At 36.0% G+C, this 21505-nt stretch overlaps 1 protein-coding gene across 15 annotated transcripts in view; it reads left to right on the top strand.

Moving 5' to 3' along the window:
• The window catches only part of Rapgef6 (Rap guanine nucleotide exchange factor 6), a 173455-nt gene that overhangs the window by 17276 nt on the left and 134674 nt on the right, over positions 1 to 21505 (top strand). For 10 of the 15 annotated variants that reach the window (XM_051180669.1, XM_051180668.1, XM_051180665.1 and 7 more), the window contains exons 2-4: positions 3771 to 3841; positions 6018 to 6074; positions 11871 to 11954. The exons of 1 other annotated variant lie outside the window; for it this stretch is intronic. In XM_051180669.1, the coding sequence (XP_051036626.1) occupies positions 3771 to 3841; positions 6018 to 6074; positions 11871 to 11954 (212 nt within the window). Of the gene's footprint in view, positions 1 to 3770; positions 3842 to 6017; positions 6075 to 9077; positions 9151 to 11870; positions 11955 to 21505 lie in introns of those variants that run through there. 4 more of the 15 variants (XM_051180679.1, XM_051180677.1, XM_051180671.1 and 1 more) reach the window with 2 other exon arrangements.

Genomic DNA, 21505 nt, shown 5'->3' with positions numbered 1-21505 from the left:
TTTCCCTTCTGATAAAGATCAGTTTATTCTTCCAAATCTGCAGCTGCCCTTGCCTCTGTTGCTCCTTTAGTGAGAGTCCTATACTGCTCCTTTCTCCTGCAAAAGTGTAGCGATTCCAAAGAGACCCTTTGGAATCAGGATCTCCAAACCCATAGAGTCACACTCAGAAATACAGATGAATTTCTTATGGAATGCACTTTTTTATTTGACTTGATTTTCACTTTTAGTCTAGTTAGTACTTGCCTGAAAAAAAATATTTTGCCTCCTTTGTTTGTCTTTTGTTTTTCCCATTTTGAGATATTAAGATCTCTTATAGCCCTAACCTCAAGCTTCCTGTGTAGTCAAGGATGACCTTGAACTTCTGATTCTTCAAATTTCTGATTCTCCAGCCTCTTTACCTCTTGAGTATTGTGATTATAGTGATGTGCTACCATACTACCATGTTGTTCTTGTTGTTCTTTTTAAATCTAACGTTACATATTTGCATATGGTTACCACTGTATCTTCACGACCTAAGAGGGACACCTTTTTGCAGGTTTCTGGAACCCACTTTCAGTGTAGCTTCCTCCCATCTCTTTTTTGGTTTGCAAATTGTAGCTACTTTCTACTCCCTACCTGCCAACTCTTTTCAAGTCAGTATGGTTTGAATAATCATATATGTCACCAAATGTGTGTTTCAAGAGTCACTTGCTTTTGTTTCTTGACTCTTTCCTGAAAAACCTTTCATGGGGCCAGTAATGCTTAGCCCATAAAAGATGCTTGCAGCCAAGCTTGAAGACCTCAGTTTGGTTCCCAGGACACACAGGGTGCAAGGAGAGATCCTACTCCCAAAAGTTGTCCTCTGGCCTCTACCTGTGCACCCATACCCTACCTGTGCACCTGTACCCCTACAAAATAAATGGAACTATAATAAAAAAAAAATGTAGATCTTTTGTGTATTGGTTTTTATTGTTAGGAGTATTAGGTGGGTGGGTAGTTGAGTTGAATCTCTTTTACTCCATCTTCACCTAAGCTTGAAATCACAGCCATTTTTTTCTTTGGACTGATTGCCTTTATGTGCTCAGGGTACCCCTAAAAACTTTGCTGAAATAGCAGATTCAGTATTAGAATGCTTATTTCCCACCTTCTGGCATTTACATACCAAGTACAGCAAGGTACAAACCACTCTTTGATTCATATCACATGTAATTAGGAGATCTAGATGTCTTTGGACTGTGGCTTAATCCAATAGGTACAGTAAGCTAGCCCTGTGGGAAACCATAAGTTAACATCACCCCACATGAAAGCAAACTATTTCTTACAGTCAGAATGGGAAAAGACTGCAATAACCAGTCAGTACCAGTTGAGGATACCTAGCTCCAGCAACTATATTATGTCTGAAACAGTAAATGTGAAGGGAAATAGAAATGGTCCACACAAATTGCATACCGTATAAGGACCATCACTTCCTGGTGTCATTAGTCTCTTGCTTCACCCCCCCACACTCACACACATACGTGTGTGTGTGTGTGTGTGTGTGTGTGTGTGTGTGTGTGTGTGTGTGTGTGCGCCTTCTGAAGAAATTTTGTCTTTGGTTTACTACCTTCTTCCTGGGGGTTGGACATTTCAGAGGTTTGCATTCAGCTTGTTTGTGCCACAGCTTACTTACTACTGAGCTCATGGAGCCATTGTTGAGGTTATTCTAAATACCAATTATTTAAACTCAAGTTCAAGCTCAAAGAAATAAATCTTAGTCAGTGGGTCTATGGGTTTGGTGGAACCACTGTGAGTTAGGCTGTTGCCAAGATTGCATTATCTCCATTCAGCAGATTATAAGTAAGGTTGGTTCTTTTTACCTTTACAGAACTTTGAACTGGGATCATTATCTTAGTTTCATTCAGTGGGAGGAGGGGGACAGGACTAAGATGGCATCACATATCTGGTACCTTGGTGCTATCCATGTGGTCTTCCCCAACCTGAAAGCAAACATGTACTTTTTAATAACATTGATAGGCTTCTCAGTCTTACTGTACTTGTACGTCTGAAGTTAGGTAACCTCGCTCCTGTCCCACTCTACTGGTCAGAACAAATCATAGAACCCAAATCAGTAGGAAGAAGACATAGATTCCAGTTCTTGATGGAAGTTGGTAGTCTGTTACAGGAGAGCATATGGGATAAGAAATATCTTTTTACTAGTCACGTTTATATGGCTCTATCAGGAATTAAATTTTGTTAATTCTCCATAGTTAATTGGAAATTGTGATCTTTGTATTCAGGGTTATTGTTGCTCTTCTTAGTGACCGGTCACCATGTTGCCTTATTAACTTATTGGAAAGCAAGTTAATAAGTTGTCTTGGTTTCTTTTTCCTCTGTTACTAATTGGTATTTGGCACGTTACATATCACACTGTGACAGTAGTTATAAGTGTTCTATGCTTATAGAAGACATTCCTTATAAGAGAATAAGAGGTACATGTTATATAGAGAATTTCAACATGCCTTCTTTTATTATCACCATATAGCAATAATCTTAAATAACATGAGTAGCAAAACATGGCAAAACATGCCTTTCTGTTGTGGGATGTGGACTGCTATGAAGTTTTCATTTTTGTATGCCAAGGCTCATACTTAAGATTATATTTTATCAGCTGGTTGGTGGTGGTGCACACGTTTAGTCCCAGCACTTGGGAGGCAGAGGCAGGCAGATTTCTGTGAATTCAAGGCCAGCCTGGTCTACAGAGCTAGTTCTAGGACAGGCTCCAAAGCATTACAGAGAAACCCTATCTCGAAAAAAGCAAAAATATTTTATCATCCAGGTGTTTTGTTTTATAATTAGTTTTCAGAGGGCTAAAGATTTACTGCTGCTTTTAGAGTGAACAGTAGTGTTGTCCATCTGATATGTTTTTGCTTAGTAGGAAATTATAAGTCTCTTTAGAGTCTTTACAATATCATGTTTTAATGGGACTTTGAAAAACTATGGAGCTGGAAAGAGGTAGCTCAGTGATTTAAGACTGTTTTCTGCTCTTGTGTAGGAACCAAGTTGAGTTCCCAAAATGTACTGTGGGCAACTCATAATCACATGTAGCTCCAGCTCCAGAGGAATCATATTTTTCCGGGTTCTATAGGCACCTGCAATCAAATGAACATACCTCTTAATATTACCTTATACACATAATTAAAATAGGTTTAAAAAAAAAAAAAGGAAAAGCAAGATCTTTCAGAAGGCTTAGGTGGGATGCCTAAAGATTTGTAACCGACAAACAGTGGGACTAATCTGGAGGAAACTGAAAACAAAATAAAATTAAGTAGCCTGTGTGATAACATTTCAAATATTATATTTAGTGGATACTAAAAAAAGGTCTTATCTATCTAGAAACAATAAAAATGAGTTAATATACTTAGATAAGAAGTAATGAGTTTTTCACTTTTGTTTTTGAGCGGATGCCATGCTCATGTAGAAGAGGAGTTCCTGGATGGAGCACCTCCTTCCATTTTGTTTTGGTTTTGAGACAGGGTTTCTCTGTAAAGTCTTGACTGCCCTGGAACCAGGCTGACATCAAACTCACAGAGATTCACATCTCTGCCTACTGAATGCTGGGATTAAAGGTGTGTGCTACCTACCACCCAGCTTCCTCTTTACCTTTTAAAAATGTGTAATTCAGAGGCTTTTGTGGCTCTTCTATAGTTAGCATAGCTCTGTCTTAAATGGTTGGAAGCTTAAAAAGAGATTGGGGGGGTCATATTTTAGACTGTATATTTGAAAAGTAATCTAAACACTTTTCTGTTACACAGGACTTAAATACTATTTATTCTTATCTCCATGGAATGGAAATACTATCAAATCTCAGGGAGCATCAGCTTAGGTAAGTGTAACTGGCTTACCAGTCTGTATTATATACCTATTTGCTCACCAAATTCTTACTAAGCACTTTTTACAGTCACCCTATTTAAGCATTTGAATTACTTAGATCACTAGTGTCCTAGAGTTTGAAAGCACATTACAAACTATGTATCCCGTGCAGAAATGTTAAGTACTGTGAGTATGATACATGATGATGTGAAGTCACCTGGTGGCTGCTTATATTTCAATGATTACTGAAGACCTCTCATAGGAAGTAGGTTTTGAGTAGACGCCTCTGAATAGGGCCAAGACAAGAAAGAGGACTTTGCCTTCTGGTGCAGAATGAAAAGAGAAGTAGAATAAAGTAGTCTCAGGGGCCAAATGACTTTGGAACTTTTTAGGGCTAGGCATAAAATTTTCTTTTTCTTATTCTAATTTTTCTTAGTCTTCATCATATAAGCTGTTGTTTTGTCTTTAAAATGGGTTGATAAACTTTGTTACAGTGCTTTAAGGTTACATGAGAATAACTAAAGCAAAGAACTATGCATTCAATATCTGTCAAATCGTGGAATTGTCCTAGTTTTCTTTCCATTGCTTTGATAAAGACCATAACCAGAAGCAACTTGGGAGGATAGGATTTATTTGGCTTGCAGTTTCCCATCACAGTCCATAATTGAGGGAAGCCACAGCAGGAACCTGGAACCATGGGAGAACGCTGTTTACTTGCTTGCTTTCTTGCTTGTTTTCCGGGGCTTGCTTAGTTTGCTTTTTTATACAACACAGGGCCACTTACCCACAAATAATACTGACCATAGTGATTTGGAACTTTACACATCAATCATTAAACAAACAAACAAACAAAAAAGCCTCATAGATTTGCATACAGTCCAGTCAAATAGAGGCAAATCCTCCATTAGATTCTCTCTCCCTGATTATGTCGAGGTTTGTATCAAGTTGACATATGCTAACTAGCACAGAACTCAAAACTCCTATTTTCTTTTTGCAGATTCTCATTAGTTGTGCCAGATGCTTAAGATGGGTACAATATGTTAGCCTGGCATGAGTTCCTGCAGCTAAGATCCATATACTTGATGAATGTCTGCTTCCTCTTTAAAATAGTGGTGCACAACTTTAATCCCAACACTTGGGAGGCAGAGGCAGGGGGATCTCTGAGTTCAAGGCCAGTCTGTTCTACATTGCAAGTTCTAGGACACAGAGAAACTTATATCAAAAAACAAAAAGACTAGGCCAGCCTGATCTACAAAGCTAGTTCCAGGACAGCTAGGGTTGTTACATAAAAAACTCGTTCTCTAAAAAATCAAAACAAAAAGTCAGTTCTATGTATCTTAGAGCATGTGGTTATATTGTAGACATTTTATAGAGTGCTGTAAGAATTTTGTATATTTTCCTTCAACCTTTGTTTTTGTGACCCATGTAGCTAACTGCTTTTTCTCAGTGTCTTAAGATTCTGATGATGAACTAGTTTGTTAAAATATCACCTATTTTTTATTACATTCTGTTTTCTGTTAGTATTTGTGAGTAAATCAGGAAGAATGAAATAAAACTGAAAATTAGACAGTCATATTACAATGTATTAATTTTATTTTTAAACTTAAAAAATGTAACAAATCTATATACTTAGCAGATCTTTTCTCTCTGTGTGTCTGTGTGTGTGTGTTGCTAGTAATTGCTTTTCGCAAGATGTGAAAAATGAACCATTCAAATGTATATTTTATCATAATAAAAATTATTCAGTGTGGATTGACAGGCTTTATAATGTACATAAAAATATTAAATTAATGCTACTTAATATCTATTGCTTTTTTGATTGGTTTTGTAGTTTTGTTTATACTTTGGGTATAAAATCTTAATGTATTACTCTGGTGGGCCTCTCATTTGTGACAGTCATCATAAGCCTTTGCCTCAATCCATCTTCCTCTGCCTGGAGGGGGCTAGGGTTACAGTCATATGCCACTCTGACTGGCTTACATTACTTTTTAACAATCAAAAGAAAGGCAAAATACTTGATAAACCAAAATATTATTATCTATTACTTTTTATAAAAAAAAAAGTGACTGTATTACATATATTTCCAAGCTATTAAACATTTAGTTATAATTCTAATAATTTTGTACTGATCTAACAGTTTTTGAGACAAAATGTAAGATAAAGTCTTAGCTTTTTACCCTTTCCATTAGGTTAATGTCTGCAAGAGCACGCTATGAGAGATACAATGGCAATCAGATGCTTTTTTGGTAAGTATTATTATGATTACCTTAGATTAATGACTTATTTTTAAATCTTGACTTTGCACATTAAAATTCATTCGGTATTCATAAACTGAAGTATAAAACATAGGAAGTGATCTAGTACATCAAATGTTAGAAATATACACAAAGGTAACTACTATTGCTAAAGAGACTTGCTTTCTAAAAAGCTCTACTCAACGCTGTTTTGGAATGGTAATCATAATTGTGAGTTTGTCATCATCGATAAATATTACCTCTTTTTCAACCTTTTTCTGATAGGATCTTTTGATCAGGTTGTTAGTTCAGTATTACTTGAAGTTCCATGTTTGTTCTCTCACCGCTGTAAATAGTGTATGTTGGTTTATCTGTTCTATATGTTGGGGTTGTTGCTGTTATAAAAGTGAAAAACAAGCTCCCTGTGGGCATTTTGCTGACATCTTTTGTACCCTTTCTAGTTCTACTTAAAACATCTTCTAAGGAATAGAATTACTAGAATTTTGCATATAGATATTAGGAGTATCAGTCAGCTCCCTACTGTAGTTGTGTCAGTGTTGGTGCCCATGAGCTGTGTAGTAAATCCCAGTAACCCATCTTTTTGGAGCTTTTATTATTATTGTTTTTGTTTGTTTGTTTAAGACAGGATTTCTTTGTAGCCTTGGCTGTCCTCTGCCTCCTGATTGCTGGAAATAAAGGTGTGCACCCCACACCCTGCCCAGCTACCCATCTTTAGAACTCCATTTATACTATGTTGCTTATTTTATGTGCTTGTTTCGGTTTTAAATGTTCTGCTCATTCCTTCGTTATCTCACTGTGGCTTTATTATAGAATATACTATTTACTGATGGTGATGATGATGAATTGTTCTCATGTTTTCAAGTTTTTGGCTACCTTCTAATGAAATCTTAAGTTCTTGACTATTTTTCTATTGTAGTGCCCTATTTATATTGACTGGGGAGTTTTGTATGGATTTTTAATCAAAATCCTTGATAGATGTGCTTACTGCAGATACTTTTCCCACTACGATTTTTGTGTTCTTCACATCTTTTAAAGAATATATACTAGTGCCAAAGGGGTCAGATCTCTTGGAGCTGGATTTGTGAGTGGTTGTGATCTGCCCAACAAAGATCCTCTGCAAGGGTAATAATGTATTCTTAACCCCTGAGCCATCTCTCCAGTCATGATTAGTGCTTTTTATATCTATCTCTATTTCAAGATTGTAAAGTTCTGTTTTTCTTTAAAACTTTGTGAGTTTGAGTTTTGTTTCCCAAAATAAGCTTCTTAAGCTCACAATAAAAAAGATTTGTCATTGTTGCAGAATGTAATTAAATTCTTAATTTTTCTTGATTTAATCATATTTTAAAATAAATTCATTCTACATAACAACTATATTCATTATAATAAGCAGTTATAAAACAGTATAATTTTGTACTAACATCTCATTGACATTAGGTATATTTTTATGCAGTCTACTATGTGTGTATTTTAATGAAGGAAATCTGACTTGATGTAGAGAAAAGTTTAGAAAATGAGTACTTTAGCAGCATTTTAAAATAATTTATGTATTTTTCTTTGGTGCAATATCAAAACTGTTTAAATTTCTTACAGATTAGTTACAATGTAAGGATCTGAGACTTTGTCAGTGAATTTTGGATGCTTTATTTAATTGAAAACTATTTGTTTTTGTTTGGTTTGGTTTTTTTCTTTGTTCCTGGGGAGTTTTGGAGGGTGGGGTGTTGAAACAGGACCTCACTGTATATCAGTGGCTAGTTTGGACCTCACATCGTAGACCAGACAGGCCTCAAATTCACAGTAGTCATCAGCCTCTGCCTCCTGTATGATGGGATTAAAGTATGTTTTTTATTGATAATGATGTTTTGTTTCTGAAACAGGATTTGTCTTTGTAGCCCTAGCTGTCCTGGAACTCTATAGTCCCTGCCTGGTTACCTGTCTCTCTGGGATTAAAGTACTAAAGTACTTTTAACAAGTTATTTTTTCCTTTCATGTGATTTTGGTGGCATTTTGTATCGGTCATATGGAAAATATTAATGGTAATGAATTTTGTAATTTTCCCATCTTGACACATTTATACATTTTTATGTCATTCGCTCATGCTACTACTAGTTTCCCCCTAAAAGTTTAGGACTGTGCCAAGCTTCTTAGTAATGATACATATCCTCTAAAATTGAAAAATTTGAAAACTTTAGTTTTATAATTCACAAATTTATAATTTGTTTTTATGATGTCTGGATGGCCTAGAAGCTATTAATACTATTTTTTTTTCACTTTTTCTGTATACATTGGAGAATCAACCCATCAGTTTCCACATATATAAAAACCTGTAGGACAGCTGCGGCCTTTGGGTTAAGGATAGCATTAAATCAGAGAGAACTGACATCTTTAGAAATACCATCTTTCAGCCTGCATATACATATACTCTTCCGTTTATTTGCTGTTTTTTTATTTTTGTTTGTTTTGTTTTTAATTCTTTACTGTAGTGTTGTTTAACTTTGCTTTTAAAGTAAAGGCTCTTGCTGCATATATAATTCTAAACTGGAAGGTTTTGTTGTTGTTTTGAAACGTATGTAGTCTTTTTCCTATGTAGTGCTCCTTAGACATTGATTTGTCCTGTTCTGGACATTTATGTTAAAGAGTCAGTTGTTACTGCTATTGTTTTGTGAGTGACATTATTTTCTTATACAACTTCTGAAAGTTTCCCCCCTGGGCAACTGTGTCTAGTGTCCTTTAAATGTGATTTTTTTTTTTTTAAGATTCCTTTGTTAAGGATTTGTAGAACTGTATTTATTCTTTGACTTGCTATTTTCAATAAATTTTTAAAAAATCCTTAGCCAGTATATTTTTACTGATTGGCTTCTTTACTGGTTTTCCTTTTCTACGTTCTTTCATTTTTGTCTCATCTTTAGTCTATTTTCCATCCTCCTCCCCCCTATTATTTTATTTTCTGCTGACTGACTTTCTGGTTTATAAATTCTTGTTTTCTACTCTTTCTAGTCCTAAATAAAACTCCAGTGTTTGAATTCCTGGGATGTGTGTGTTTTGATTTTTCATAGATTTCAGTGCTTAGGTAAGTATTCTACCTTGCCTTTTTCTTCTTGAGCTTATTAAATATAGGGGGTTTGTTGTTTTCTGTTGGTTTTCAGTTATTTGGTTTTGTTTTCACCAGTCTTAGTAATTTTTGACTGAATGCCAGATGCTGCATGAAAAGTGAAGCCCTGCCTTTCTATCTCTGTTATGTCTAGGAGTATGGTTTGTTCTCTTTGCACTGTGATGCAAAGAATGCTGAGTGGCTCGTGGTAATTAGTGGAAGTTTCCCTCTCAAAATCCCTTTTTTTAGGGATTTTTTTTAAGGGATTTTTGGCCTCAGATAACTAAAAGTGAATAAAGAGAAATGAGGGAATTTTCGAAAAGGAGGGATTATGGTAATGTAACTGAATTGTGGTAGGTGCAGGAGAGGAAGAGAAAATGACGGTACGATCATTATGGGATAGATAGGTGATGAGACTAAGGTAACAGTTGCAAAGAAAAAAGATGGTGACATTGGAATCTTGAACTCTAGATTAAAGAAGATCTGATAGCTTGTGCTGAAGCAAGTACACCAGAAAATGACCTGGAAACTCACTTAAAGTAGAAGATCTCTAATACTCTGGGCATGGTGACTCACATGGAGAATCTCAGGGTAGGAGGGAGCATGAGGGTGGAAGAATGCTGTGAATTTGAAGAGCAGCCTAATCTACGAAGAAAATTCCACGTTGGACTTACAGAGCAAGACCCTGACTCAAAAATAGTGGTATTAAAAAATGATCCTTAAAGAGATCAAGAAATGTCAGGCAGTGATGATGCACGTAATCCCAGCACTGAGGTGGCAGAGGCAGATGGGTCTCTATGAGTTCAACACCACCCTGGTCTACAGAGTGAGTTCCAGAGTAGCTGGGGCTATTACACAGAATTCTGTTTAAAAAATAGAGGGAGGGAGGAATGAAGGAGAGAGGGAAAAAGAAATTGAGAAGGATGAATATCAATGTCAGTATAAAACCTGATGATGTCATTATTAGAAAGGATTTGTATCAGCCAAGAATTTGACAAGAATTGGAAGGATTGACCTTTAGTGTCACTGATTACATCAGAGGACACTGACTAGTATGATGTGATGATCTAAAATTTAAAGCTGGGAATTTTTAATAAGGAAAAGAATGGTCTGGTAACAATAGGAGGTAAAGCTCAGCCATTTTTGGACCCACAGGCATGAGAAATCTATTAGAGAAGCTGTCTACCATTTTAAATGTCTGTGGAGGAGGCATTGTCCTAGGAAATGCTGAGAGAACACTGAGAATGAAAGATCTTTCAGAGTTCAGAAGACTTAAGTGCTTTTATCCTTGTTCCTGGTTGTTAAAAGTGTGGGGAGATTTAACAAGTATCTGCAGTTTTTAAATTTTTACTGTTGAGCTTAACATTTTGACAATTTCCAGCAAATAAGTGTTAAGTAGGAGAGATCTAAAAATATTACAGCATTTGGTAAAAGTTTTTGCATTGTATTAAAAAAAAAAAGATATCCTCACTTTCTGTCTCTTTCTTTCACATAAACTCTCACATTCTCTGGTGTGCTAGAAATGGAACCTTGGGCCTCAAACATGCTAGACAATTGTTCTGTCACTAAACTAAACCTCCAACTCTTTTAGTGGCTTCAGAATGGAATTACGTTTTACTAAAGCTCTACTGGACTTGAAGCTTTGACTGTGAACATTATATGAAATTTTTAGTTGTCTACAGATGTAATTACTTGTAAATAAATAGGCTTTGTCTACAATGGTAGTATTTTGTTTCCCACAAGTTGACTCTCTGAACACCTGATACTTTAGTCTTCCCTAAATCTTCTGGGAAGTCAAATTTGTACATAAGAATATGTTTTCTAATTTTCAGTGGTATTTTCCTAAAAATAAGTTATCTAAAAATTAGTTGATAAAATATTCCCCCTAGGGACAGTATCCCTCCTTTTACCATACCACATTCTTAAAAACTGCTAACTACATACTTTTGATCAGCGCTTTCCACCTAGGCCTAAAGTTAATGATAACAGTGTTGGTTTTATTCTTCAGCCTTAACCCCATTTCTAATGCTGGATGTTTTCTGTCTACCTTTCATAAATATTTGTGTTTCCTTTATGATGTGTATGCTCTACTTTGCTATCCAATATGTACATGTATATGTATCCCTTATATGACAGTACTTTGTAATGATTGTATGATTGTCCGTCACACACAGAAAAGAAGGCAGTTAGAAAATAGATGAACAGTAAGTAAAATGAACTCCTGAAATTGTGTTATGTACAGGTAGAAATGGTAAAATTGTGTAGCTGCAGGATCAGATGCCTTTTTGCCCTCTGCAGGATAGTAATGTATTTTAGAGAAGAACTGATCCTGATTTTTAGTATCATTAAACAATGATTAGTCAATATTTTCATCAACCTCTAAGTTGGGTTAATTTCTGAGAATTTTCTTAAAATATATTTATTCTAATTTTGTTTTCTGTTTACTAGTGGTGTGAAGTTTTTCTGTTTTTTTTTTTTTTTTTTTTCCCTTCCGTGTGTGTTGAGAATTAACTGCCTTTTCCCTGTGTGAACATGCTCTATGTATAATGTTAGGCAACAGGCAGCTTTCCCAATATTGTTACTTAATTTTTAACGATTTGCAGCATTATAAGAAGCATTCTATGCTTTGTATTCATACTGATTCCACACATATGTACACATTTTTATTTGTTTACTCTTTTCCTTATATATTTAAACAGTTCAGAAACTATTGCCAGATGTTGGTATATCCTGCTTTCTGGATCTGTACTTGTAAAAGACTCTATGGTCCTTCCTCCTTGTAGGTAAGTAGTCTCCATTGGTACTGCATGGTTTTATTTTGTGACGGGGTCTTAATTATGTGTCCTTGAACTTATGCTCTAGCCTCAGCCACATTGCTAGGATTTTTTGCATACTCTGCTCCATCTAGCTAGACAGAATTCATTATAAAAGTATATGTTTCTGTTACCATTGGACATTTTAGCAGACATTTAATACTTAAGCTTCTGATGATAACAATTTTTTTTTCCTTTCTATTTGACCTTACTCAGTTATATGATTTAGAACAAATTGTAGTTTTTGGTAAGACAATTAACCCTGGTAAGTGTTTCATGGGGTGTTAGCAAATTACTGCTCAAAGCTCTCAGAAGTCTGTAAGAACTCATACTCCAGAGCCAGATTGCTGAAGTTGTTTTTTCTGTCTAGCAGTTCTTTTAACCTTTAAGTTTACTCAGAAATGGGTTTAATAATAGAAGTGTTTTGATAGACTGGGTGTGTAAAATAGACAGGTTTAATGAATCTCTTTTAGAAAGAACTGTTCCTGGCTAATTAGTTACTAATAATCTTCATAATTTTTTGTTTTGCTTTGCAAGATAGGGTTTCACTGTGTAGCCCTAGCTGTCTTAAAACTCCCTCTGTAGACCAGGCTGGCCTCTGCCTCATGAGTGCTGGGACTAAAAGTGTGAGCCACCACTTTTTGTTTTTTAAATATTCCTTTAAAATGTATTCTTTCACAAGTTATTTGTATTCTCTTCCCTTCCCACTAAACACCTACTTCTTGGATAAATCTTCTCAGTCTGTGTGTCTGTCCATTCTGTACCGTGGTGCACGTGTGGGGAAATTGGAGAACTTGAAAGAGTTGGTTCTTTTCTTTTTATTACATGGTTTCCAGGGATAGAACTCAAGTCCTCTGCTTGACTGTCAGCACCTTTACCCACAGAACCCTTTCGTTGTCCCAAGAAAGAGACAATTAGTTTAGTAATATTAAATGTACTAAACTTAAATACTAGAACACAGGTTATCTCAGTTTATATGTCATTTTACAGGTCATATCTTGAATTCTAAAACTTTACATTGCTGTCCATGGGTTAAATGAAGTCTGCTTTTTCATGAGTAGAATAAAACAAGTTAACTTCTACAAAGAAAATTTTTTGGTTATTTAAGCCTTTTTGCTATTCTCTTCCTTGTGTTTGTGAAACTCAAGAAAATGAATTTGCATTTTTGAATCAGTTCTGAAACCTATACCTGTGGTTGTTTTTAGGATTAGTACTTTCTTTTGAATATTTCTTTAATCCTCCTGTGGTTTTTAAATAGTAAAGATGTATTGTAAATAACTGTTTGTAGCCAATAACTGGCTATTAGTTTGTAATCTAATCAGTGAAGTTTCAGTTTTAAAAATAATTCATATGAGTATGGGTCTTTGGAAAAATAAAGTTATGTTGGACATAGCCACAAAGCAAACATGATTAGTTATTACTAGTTTATTTAATTTTTATGTTAAAGAATATGGGTAGCAGATTTTTTTGTGTGTGAAGAAACAGTTAAAAGTTATTTGGACTCCTTTTAGGATTAATTAATTGTTGAAAAGAAAGTACATAAAATGATAGTTGGCACAAAATAAACATCACATAAATTTTGGCTTGTATTGATGTAGTAGCAGTTGGGTCTGATCATTGATACTGAAAGAGTATAAGTCCCCCCCCCATAGTGTAAGAGGAGGGGTGGTAGTATCCCTGCCCACAGAAATACAACCAGGTTCTCTATGGGACAGTTTAACTTAAAGATACTACCTATTAAAAGACTTTGATACTATTAAGGATAAAAAAGAATTCACCCAACCCCAGCTGAGGGTGAGGTTCCCAAGTTAAAAACAAACCTGAAAGGGGAACCTGTCTTCTCCCTATGACTGGAATCTAGACTTTACTAGAAAATGTTAGTTGCAACACAATTCAAGAGAACTTTAGAGTGCCCCTTGCCAAAGTTGGTTCATACTGTCTGGGAACTGACTGTACCAACTGATAAACAGTGATTTGCGGAGGAAATTCTCAAGTATCCTCGCTTCCTCCAAATGCAGACTGGTCCACAGTCAGTGAAAGGGTCCAGCACCCTGCCCTGCCCCACCCACTGCAGAGCAAAGACCTTCTTTCTTGGGTGCCCTCTGACCCCTTCTGCTGACAGAACTGCAGCCTCCTGGGAATTTAGAACACTGAAAGAATCTAAAACTTTTATCAAAAAAGTAGAACTGTGAAGATTCAATTAGAAGCAGAGAGCCAGTCTATTTAGAGTAGAGGAAGTAGGTGAATGCAAAGTTAACTGACAGTTGAACTTGCATGAATGCTTCTAAATACATTGGATTTCCATTCAACAAACTACTTTTTGCCTAATAAAATACAGTAATCCTTCACAAAAGTACAATTCTAATCTCTGACCCAAATGAAGTAGTACATAGTCCCATTAATCATTTCTAACTATATCAGCTATATATTCCAACATAATGCCTCTGGATATCTTATTGGCCAAAGCTTACTTTATAAGTTTCATTCCCAATAATTTGTATATAAAATAAATACAGAAAAGAGAAATGGGAAGAAAATAATATGCACAGGTATAGACATGATAAGAAAACTATAAAAATCTATTGGAGTCCGTTTCTATAATTGGTCATAGGTGTAGTTCTCATCATTCTTTTATTCCTGCTTTTAGCTGAAACTTGGCTACTCTATGTTCTTTACCTGATAGTGGAAGCAGAACCTTGTTGCAAAGTATTCTTGATTATCTTGCCTTTTTTGTTGTTAATTTTTGTTGTTAATTTGTTTGTTTTTAATTGTTACATACTGTAGGGCACACAAGAGATTTCTTCTATCCCCTATTGTGTGCTACAACCCAGTTTCTCCTTGGTCATTGGGATTAGTCACTTGTGAAAATAGAGTAACATGTCTTTGCTATCTATTGGTTCATTGGCCAGGGAGAAGTATCCACTTCAATAGAAGAATGATTGTGTTCTCCTGATAGAAGCATTAAGACTAAACCAACCAACAGAGTTCAGTTAGTATGAAGCAAGCAAAAATACTGCGAATAAGTTATTAGATAAAGCACCGAGAATACAACAGAAAGTATTGTTACCACTCTGTTGCAAAAGGGGGGGGGGTGTTTCATTGAAGATAATGAAATCTGCAGTGCCAAATGGAAAATGAACTTTGTAAACTATCGAATGAGAATACTAGCAAAATCCAGAATGTGTCTCTTCAATGAGGACAAATAACCCGTTTTCCATGACAAGATCAATTGTAAATAACCTGGCTCTAGTTGTTGTCCTGTCTCCTTGAGGAATGCAACTGTATTTGGAACTCAGTATTGTTCCTACTTCTGAAAAGCTAAATAATCATAGTCAGTGTTTATAGTCCAACTGCACAAGCACTCTAGAACCTAGATAAAGAGACTGATGGGTGTCCTCTTTGTGCCTTAATCATCAAGAGTCTTCTCTGGAAATGAACAGATTGTTCAGCTGGTAAAATGCTTTCTACCCAGGCACAAGGACCTGAGTTTGGATGATAACAAACATATAAAAGCCAGATGTCCAGATGTTCATTCATAATCCCAGCATGGTAGAGTGGTAGAAGTATGGAATAGATGGGGTGGAAAGGGACAGTATCTCAGGACTTTCAGACCAGCCAGTCCTGCCAGAACACTGAGCTCTAGGTTTGATGAGAGACACATTTCAGAAAATAAGGTGTAAAATGATAGAGCAAGATACCTAATGCCCACTTCTAGCCTGCATACATGTACTCATGTGCATACACATACTGTAGAATACAAGAACAGCCTTCTCAGCAGATGTCCTTTTGAGGTCTACATGGACACCAGTATCTGTACCTATTTTGGAAGGTGCTCAGCTATATATCTCTTCCCAGAAGTCCTTGTTTCCAGGCTTCCAGTTCTGTTCTTTGAAGACCCTGACCATTCAAAATTAGTAACTGTATATTTAGACCAATAATTTTGGCCATCCGTTTATGAGGTAAACAATCAAAGGAAAAAATCAATAAAGTTATATATAAAAGCCAGAATGCATCAGATGTGTTCCTTCAAGTTTCATTTCCTAGAAATACCCCTTTTCAACTTTGGTAGGATCAGCATTCCTTGACAATATGGTAAAGAGCCACAAGAAATAAGTAGCAAGAGTAACAAGTGGCTTTCAGCTTCTTTTAATAGTGTAATTTAAAGAGTCTCAGGACAGAAGTATCTCAGCAGTTAGTAACACTGGCTGCCTTTCAGTGACCCAGGTTTGATTCTCACCCACATGGCAGCTCATAACCATTTGTAACTCTAGCTCCAGGAGATCCTACACCTTCTTCTGACTTCTGCAGACACCTGGCATACACATGTCATACAGACATACATAGAAGCAAAGCACATACACACACAAAATAAATTTGAAGTTAAGGAAAAGAGTTTATGTAAGTATAAATCGAGACAGGTTAATCAGGGTTCAAAATCCAAGTGTGATGGGAAAGCCCATAACTTGGTATTGGCCTATGCAGGGATGGAAGTTGGAAATTCGTTATTTCATGATTCTTGGTTTGGTTTGGTTTGGTTTTTCAATTCAGGGTTTCTCTGGAACTCACAGAGATCTGCCTGCCTCGGCTTCCCTAGCACTGGGATTAAAAGCATGCGCCACCAATGCCTGACCTCTTTTATTTCATGATTCTTGGATCTCCTACTATTTACTGTTAAGTGAATAAAAAGCAGACTTATTAAATGATCTTCTTCAAAGAAGAAACAAAAAAAAACTTTAAATTTAGGAAATAAGTTTTAAAATATTAAGGAAAATATTAAAGCCATTAATAAAGTTTCATCTGAACATGGTCAAGTTGCATGAAAAGCAATATGTGATTTGAAAATCTACTCTTTGCAAAGATGTAACTGACATTACATCAAAATAGAAATCTTTTGTTTATCTGGGGTATGTGGTTACAAGGACTGAAAGCTTACTAAAATATTAACAGCTAGAACAGTAGAAATTTCATTTGAATATCAAAGTCTTAGAAGCATGGCTACTTTTTAGCTTCAAATCCCTTTTCCCCCAAGTATTTAAAGATTTTGTTTGGCTTGGTTTGCTTTGCTTCTTAATATGTAGCCCAGACTGGCTTTAAACTCTTAATCTCCAACCACTAGACCAGGCTCTGCTTCAGGTGTATGTTGGGGAGGGTGGTGCATGTATGTGGCAGTCAGAGCATTGCTTTTAGTGTCATTCCTCAGGAACCATTTGTCTTTTACTGGAACTTAGGGCTTATCCAGTAAACTAGGATGGCTCACTGACAGCAAGCAGCAGGGATCCACTGTTCTTGGTGTGTCTCTGGCATTGGGATTACCATCATAGACCCCCACATCGAATCTGGAGATTTAACTCAATCCTCATACTTGCTTTAAAGAAATAGCTATTTCCCCAGCTTCAGATGTTTTTGAGTAGACATTTAAAAATAACAGAAAGTAGCACTAAATAAAAGCTATATATACACCATTTCAAGGGAGTAGGATGGTAGGAGAGGTAAGAAAATATAATATACTATAAAAGAACAAAAGCAAAAAGAGTGGAACAAGTAAATTCGAAAGCATGATATTAAAGGTCAGTCTCAGCCTAATAATAGTGAATGAAGGTAATGGGAGAGTTTTTCAAGTAAAATAAGTTATATCTAATGCATGAAGACAGGAATCAGGGTTCCAAGTGTTAAGACTAATAAAATCTTGATTAAAAAAAAAACTGAAGGAATTTAAATAACAGGTTAATATCTCACTAAGAAAACACAATTCCCAAACTTGATTATTAAATTGAACCTAGAATAGCTTAAGGTGCATTTCTTTCACAGTGTATGGGTAGTTTGATATATAAAAGTCAATTAATTTAAATGATTAAGAGATTGTTCTAGAGTTTCTATCGCTATGAAGAGTTTCTATTGCTATTGCTATGCTATTGCCATGATCATGGCAACTTTTACAAAGAAAAACATTTAATTGGATGGCTTACCATTCAGAATTCCAGTCATCATCATCATGATGGTGGAACATGGTGACGTACAGGCAGACATGGTGCTGGAAAAGGAACTGAGATTCTTACATCTTGACCCATAAGCAACACAGAAAGTGGTCTGTTTCACTGGGTGTGGCTTTAGCATATATGAGACCTCAAAGCCACCTCCACTTCCTCCGTCAAGACTACACCTAACTCCAACAAAGCCCACTCCCTTTGGGGGGGGGGGGTCTGTCTTCTTTTTTTTTTTTTTTTTTTGAGATTATATATAAATCAGTATAAAAATGCAGGAACTTTTTTTTTTTTGAGAAATCATATTATCCTGTTAAGAATGTTTTAATTAAGTCTACCCCTTTAAGTTAGTTACTAAAATATATTGTATTCATTTTGATTTTGTCTGTGGTATATGTAGACATTTGCAAAGGTGTGTCCTAACAGCTATAGGGTTGGTGTCCGGTGTCTTTTGTCATTTTTCGAGACAGGGTCTCAAAACCTGGTGTTCACCAGCTGGCTGAGCTGGCTAGCCAATGAGCTCCCGGGACCTGGGTCACTTCTGCATTATTGTGGTTGCAGCAGAGTACCACTGCTCACCTGGATTTTGTGGATATTGGAAATCCAAAATGAGTCTTTATGCTTGTGCTATATATATGCACATTACTTCAGCCCCCTCTCCCTGGCTTCATATTTGAAAAATTATTTCTAAATAAATAACTTTCTTTTGAAGTTGAGTTTGCCTTTACCTTTCATTGTAAAAATCTAACATTGGATCAAGAAAGCAAGGCTTCATTGGATTTGCTTTTGTAATAAAATATGACTCATGAATTCATTTTATTTGTTGAATCAAACATTTCTTTGCTTATTCAATAAATGAGCATCAGTTGAGTATTCTATCTATGTAAGAAGTCAGATATGAGGATTCTTAAACTTTATTGTCGACTTTGTGTGAGATTTAAAATCGTCATGGAAACAATCCTCTAGGCATGTCTATGAGATACTACTCATTAAGTTAATCTACATGAGAAGGACCCCTCTCCTCACTATGGGTGATCCCATTCCATGGGCTGAGTATAGTAGTGAATAAAAGAGAGAACCAGCTTAACATAAGTATACATTGCTCTGTTTCTTAAATCTGAACCCAGTGTGACCAGGTGCTTCACCTTCCTGCTGCCATGCCTTTCCAGCAAGGCTGACTATAGCCCCTGAATTATATACAAGAATAAACCTCTCTTGGGGTTCTCTTGCTGTGATAAAACACAATGACCAAAAGTAAGTTGGGGAAGAAAGGGTTCTTTCCAATTTACTTTCCATGTCATAGTCCATCATGGAAGGAAGTCGGGGCAGGAACTGAAGCCAAGACCACGGAATACTGATTACTAGTTTGCTTCCCTGACTTACTCAGCTTGCTTTCTTTTACACACCAGGTACCACACACAGTAGGCTGGCTGGAAACTCAAATTGATTGCTAATCAAGAAAATACCCCCATAGACTTGCCTAAAGCAATTTGATGGAGACATTTTCTCAATTGAGGTTCCTCTTCCCACATAACTCTAGTTTTTGTTAAGTTTTTGGAGGTGGGGGCAGCCAGGGACAAACCCCTTCCTGAAATGCTTCTAATTTGTGTTAGGGCTTGGCGAGATGAATAATTAATGTACACTTGCCTTTAGGGGAAAAGATTGAGACTGACCAATTAGTTTGCCCCTCCCCCAAGGACCCAGTGTGCTGTTGAAAGATTCTACAATAGCATGATTATCAAGTGAAGGACAGGCATTGTGGGCAGAGAGCATGTCTGCTCTGTGGCCTTGACTCCGTTAGAATCATTGTTTCATATATTTGTTTTAAGATTGTCTAGCAAGGTAGCCAGAGTAGGCTTGGAACTTACCTGTATCCCCAATGACCCTTGTCTTTGCTTCTCAGGGGCTAGGATTACAGGTTTGCATTGCCATGCCTGATTCTAAATGAGTAGTTGAGAAATAGTCTCAGCTCATCCATCTTTAAGTCTTCCAGTTTACATCCAACTGAAATTTTTGTGGTTTTTCAAGACAGGGTTTCTCTGTGTAACAGCCCTAGCTGTCCTGGAACTCACTTTGTAGGCCAGGCTGGCCTCCAACTCACTGAAATTCACCTGCCTCTGGCTCCCAAGTGCTGGGATTAAAGGTGTGTACCACCACTGCCCTACCAACTGAAATTCTTAAGAAAATTTCTCATCTTCTTAATCCAAGTGAATTATATATCAATCATTTTCAGCTTAATATGTAATGTGTCAAGTATTTGAAGACATCATTAAATGGAGCTTAGAAGCAATCAGGTGGACAGGACCTGGTTTTACCCCTTCCACACATGACTCCAGTATGCATTTATCTGGTATTGGACTACCTCCAGGAATGATGGACCTCCAAAAACAAAAGCTGTGTAAATGAAAACAAAAGAAAATTTAAAATCAAAGGAAAGTTCAGGTGGGAATCAGTGAGTTGAAAAGATAGGATATAATAATAGAAGTCAATTAAATCAATTAAATTAAAAGTTAATTATTTAGAAGGTTAATTATTTGGAAGTTTAACTATTATTTAGAAGTTTAACTATCAAAAAGGAAATTATATTACCAAAATTGAGCATGAACATGGTGATAGTATTTCAAAGGGAATTTTAGGAACTTTACATTAAAAATCGGGCAAATCTTAATATTCTCAAAAGAAACAGTGAAGAGAAAAAGCAGAGGCTTTCAGGCTTTACTGCTGACTACTTTTAAACACAAAGACAAATTGTATCCTATGTAAAGTCTTAGAAAATAAAATGTTTTCAGTGTATTGCTGTGAGGCTTTATAGCCACCATCAATGCTAGAGAAAAGCATCCCAAGTAAAAAAAAAATCCATATTGTGGCACACACCTTTAATCCCAGCACTAGAAAGGCAGAGGCAGGTATATTTCTGTGAGTTTGAGAACAGCCTGATCTATATAACAAATTCCAGGCCAGTTGGGTTGACATAGTAATACAAACATATGATGGGTAGGATCGATACATGTAGATATCTGCTAACAATAATAGTAAGCTGACTTAGGAATGTATTTAAAATATTGCATTACCAGCGTAAGAACTTTCCAAATACAGGATTGGTTGTACCCAAATATCAAGTAATAAAACATACTATGACAAAATGACATTCAAAACAGCCTGATAATTGAAGTACAGAAAACTATTGATAGACTCCAAAGCAAAGTGAAAATTGTAGACATGCAGGTAGCATTTTCTTAACCCTAATTTAAGTCATGTACAAAAAAAAAAAAAAAAAAAAAAAATCTAAAAGACTGTTAATGGTGTTTTACTGACTCTTCCTTTTTTAGTTTCATAATTTTTGTTTATTTATATGTGCCACAGCACACATGGAGATTCGAGGACAACTTGGAGTTGTTTCTCTTTTTCATTGTATGAGTCTTGGAACTAACACTCAGGTGGCCAGACATGGTAAAAAGCATCTTTACATGATCCATGTTGCTGGCTGTTCTGTATTAATTAGCTAGTTATTTAGCACTATTTAAAAAAAAAAGATTGTTT

Source organism: Phodopus roborovskii, unplaced genomic scaffold, assembly GCF_943737965.1.
Source record: "Phodopus roborovskii unplaced genomic scaffold, PHOROB, whole genome shotgun sequence".
Classification (NCBI taxonomy): Eukaryota; Metazoa; Chordata; class Mammalia; order Rodentia; family Cricetidae; genus Phodopus; species Phodopus roborovskii.
The sequence above is the reverse complement of the archived record's forward strand: the minus strand, read 5'-3'. Positions and strand labels throughout refer to the sequence as shown.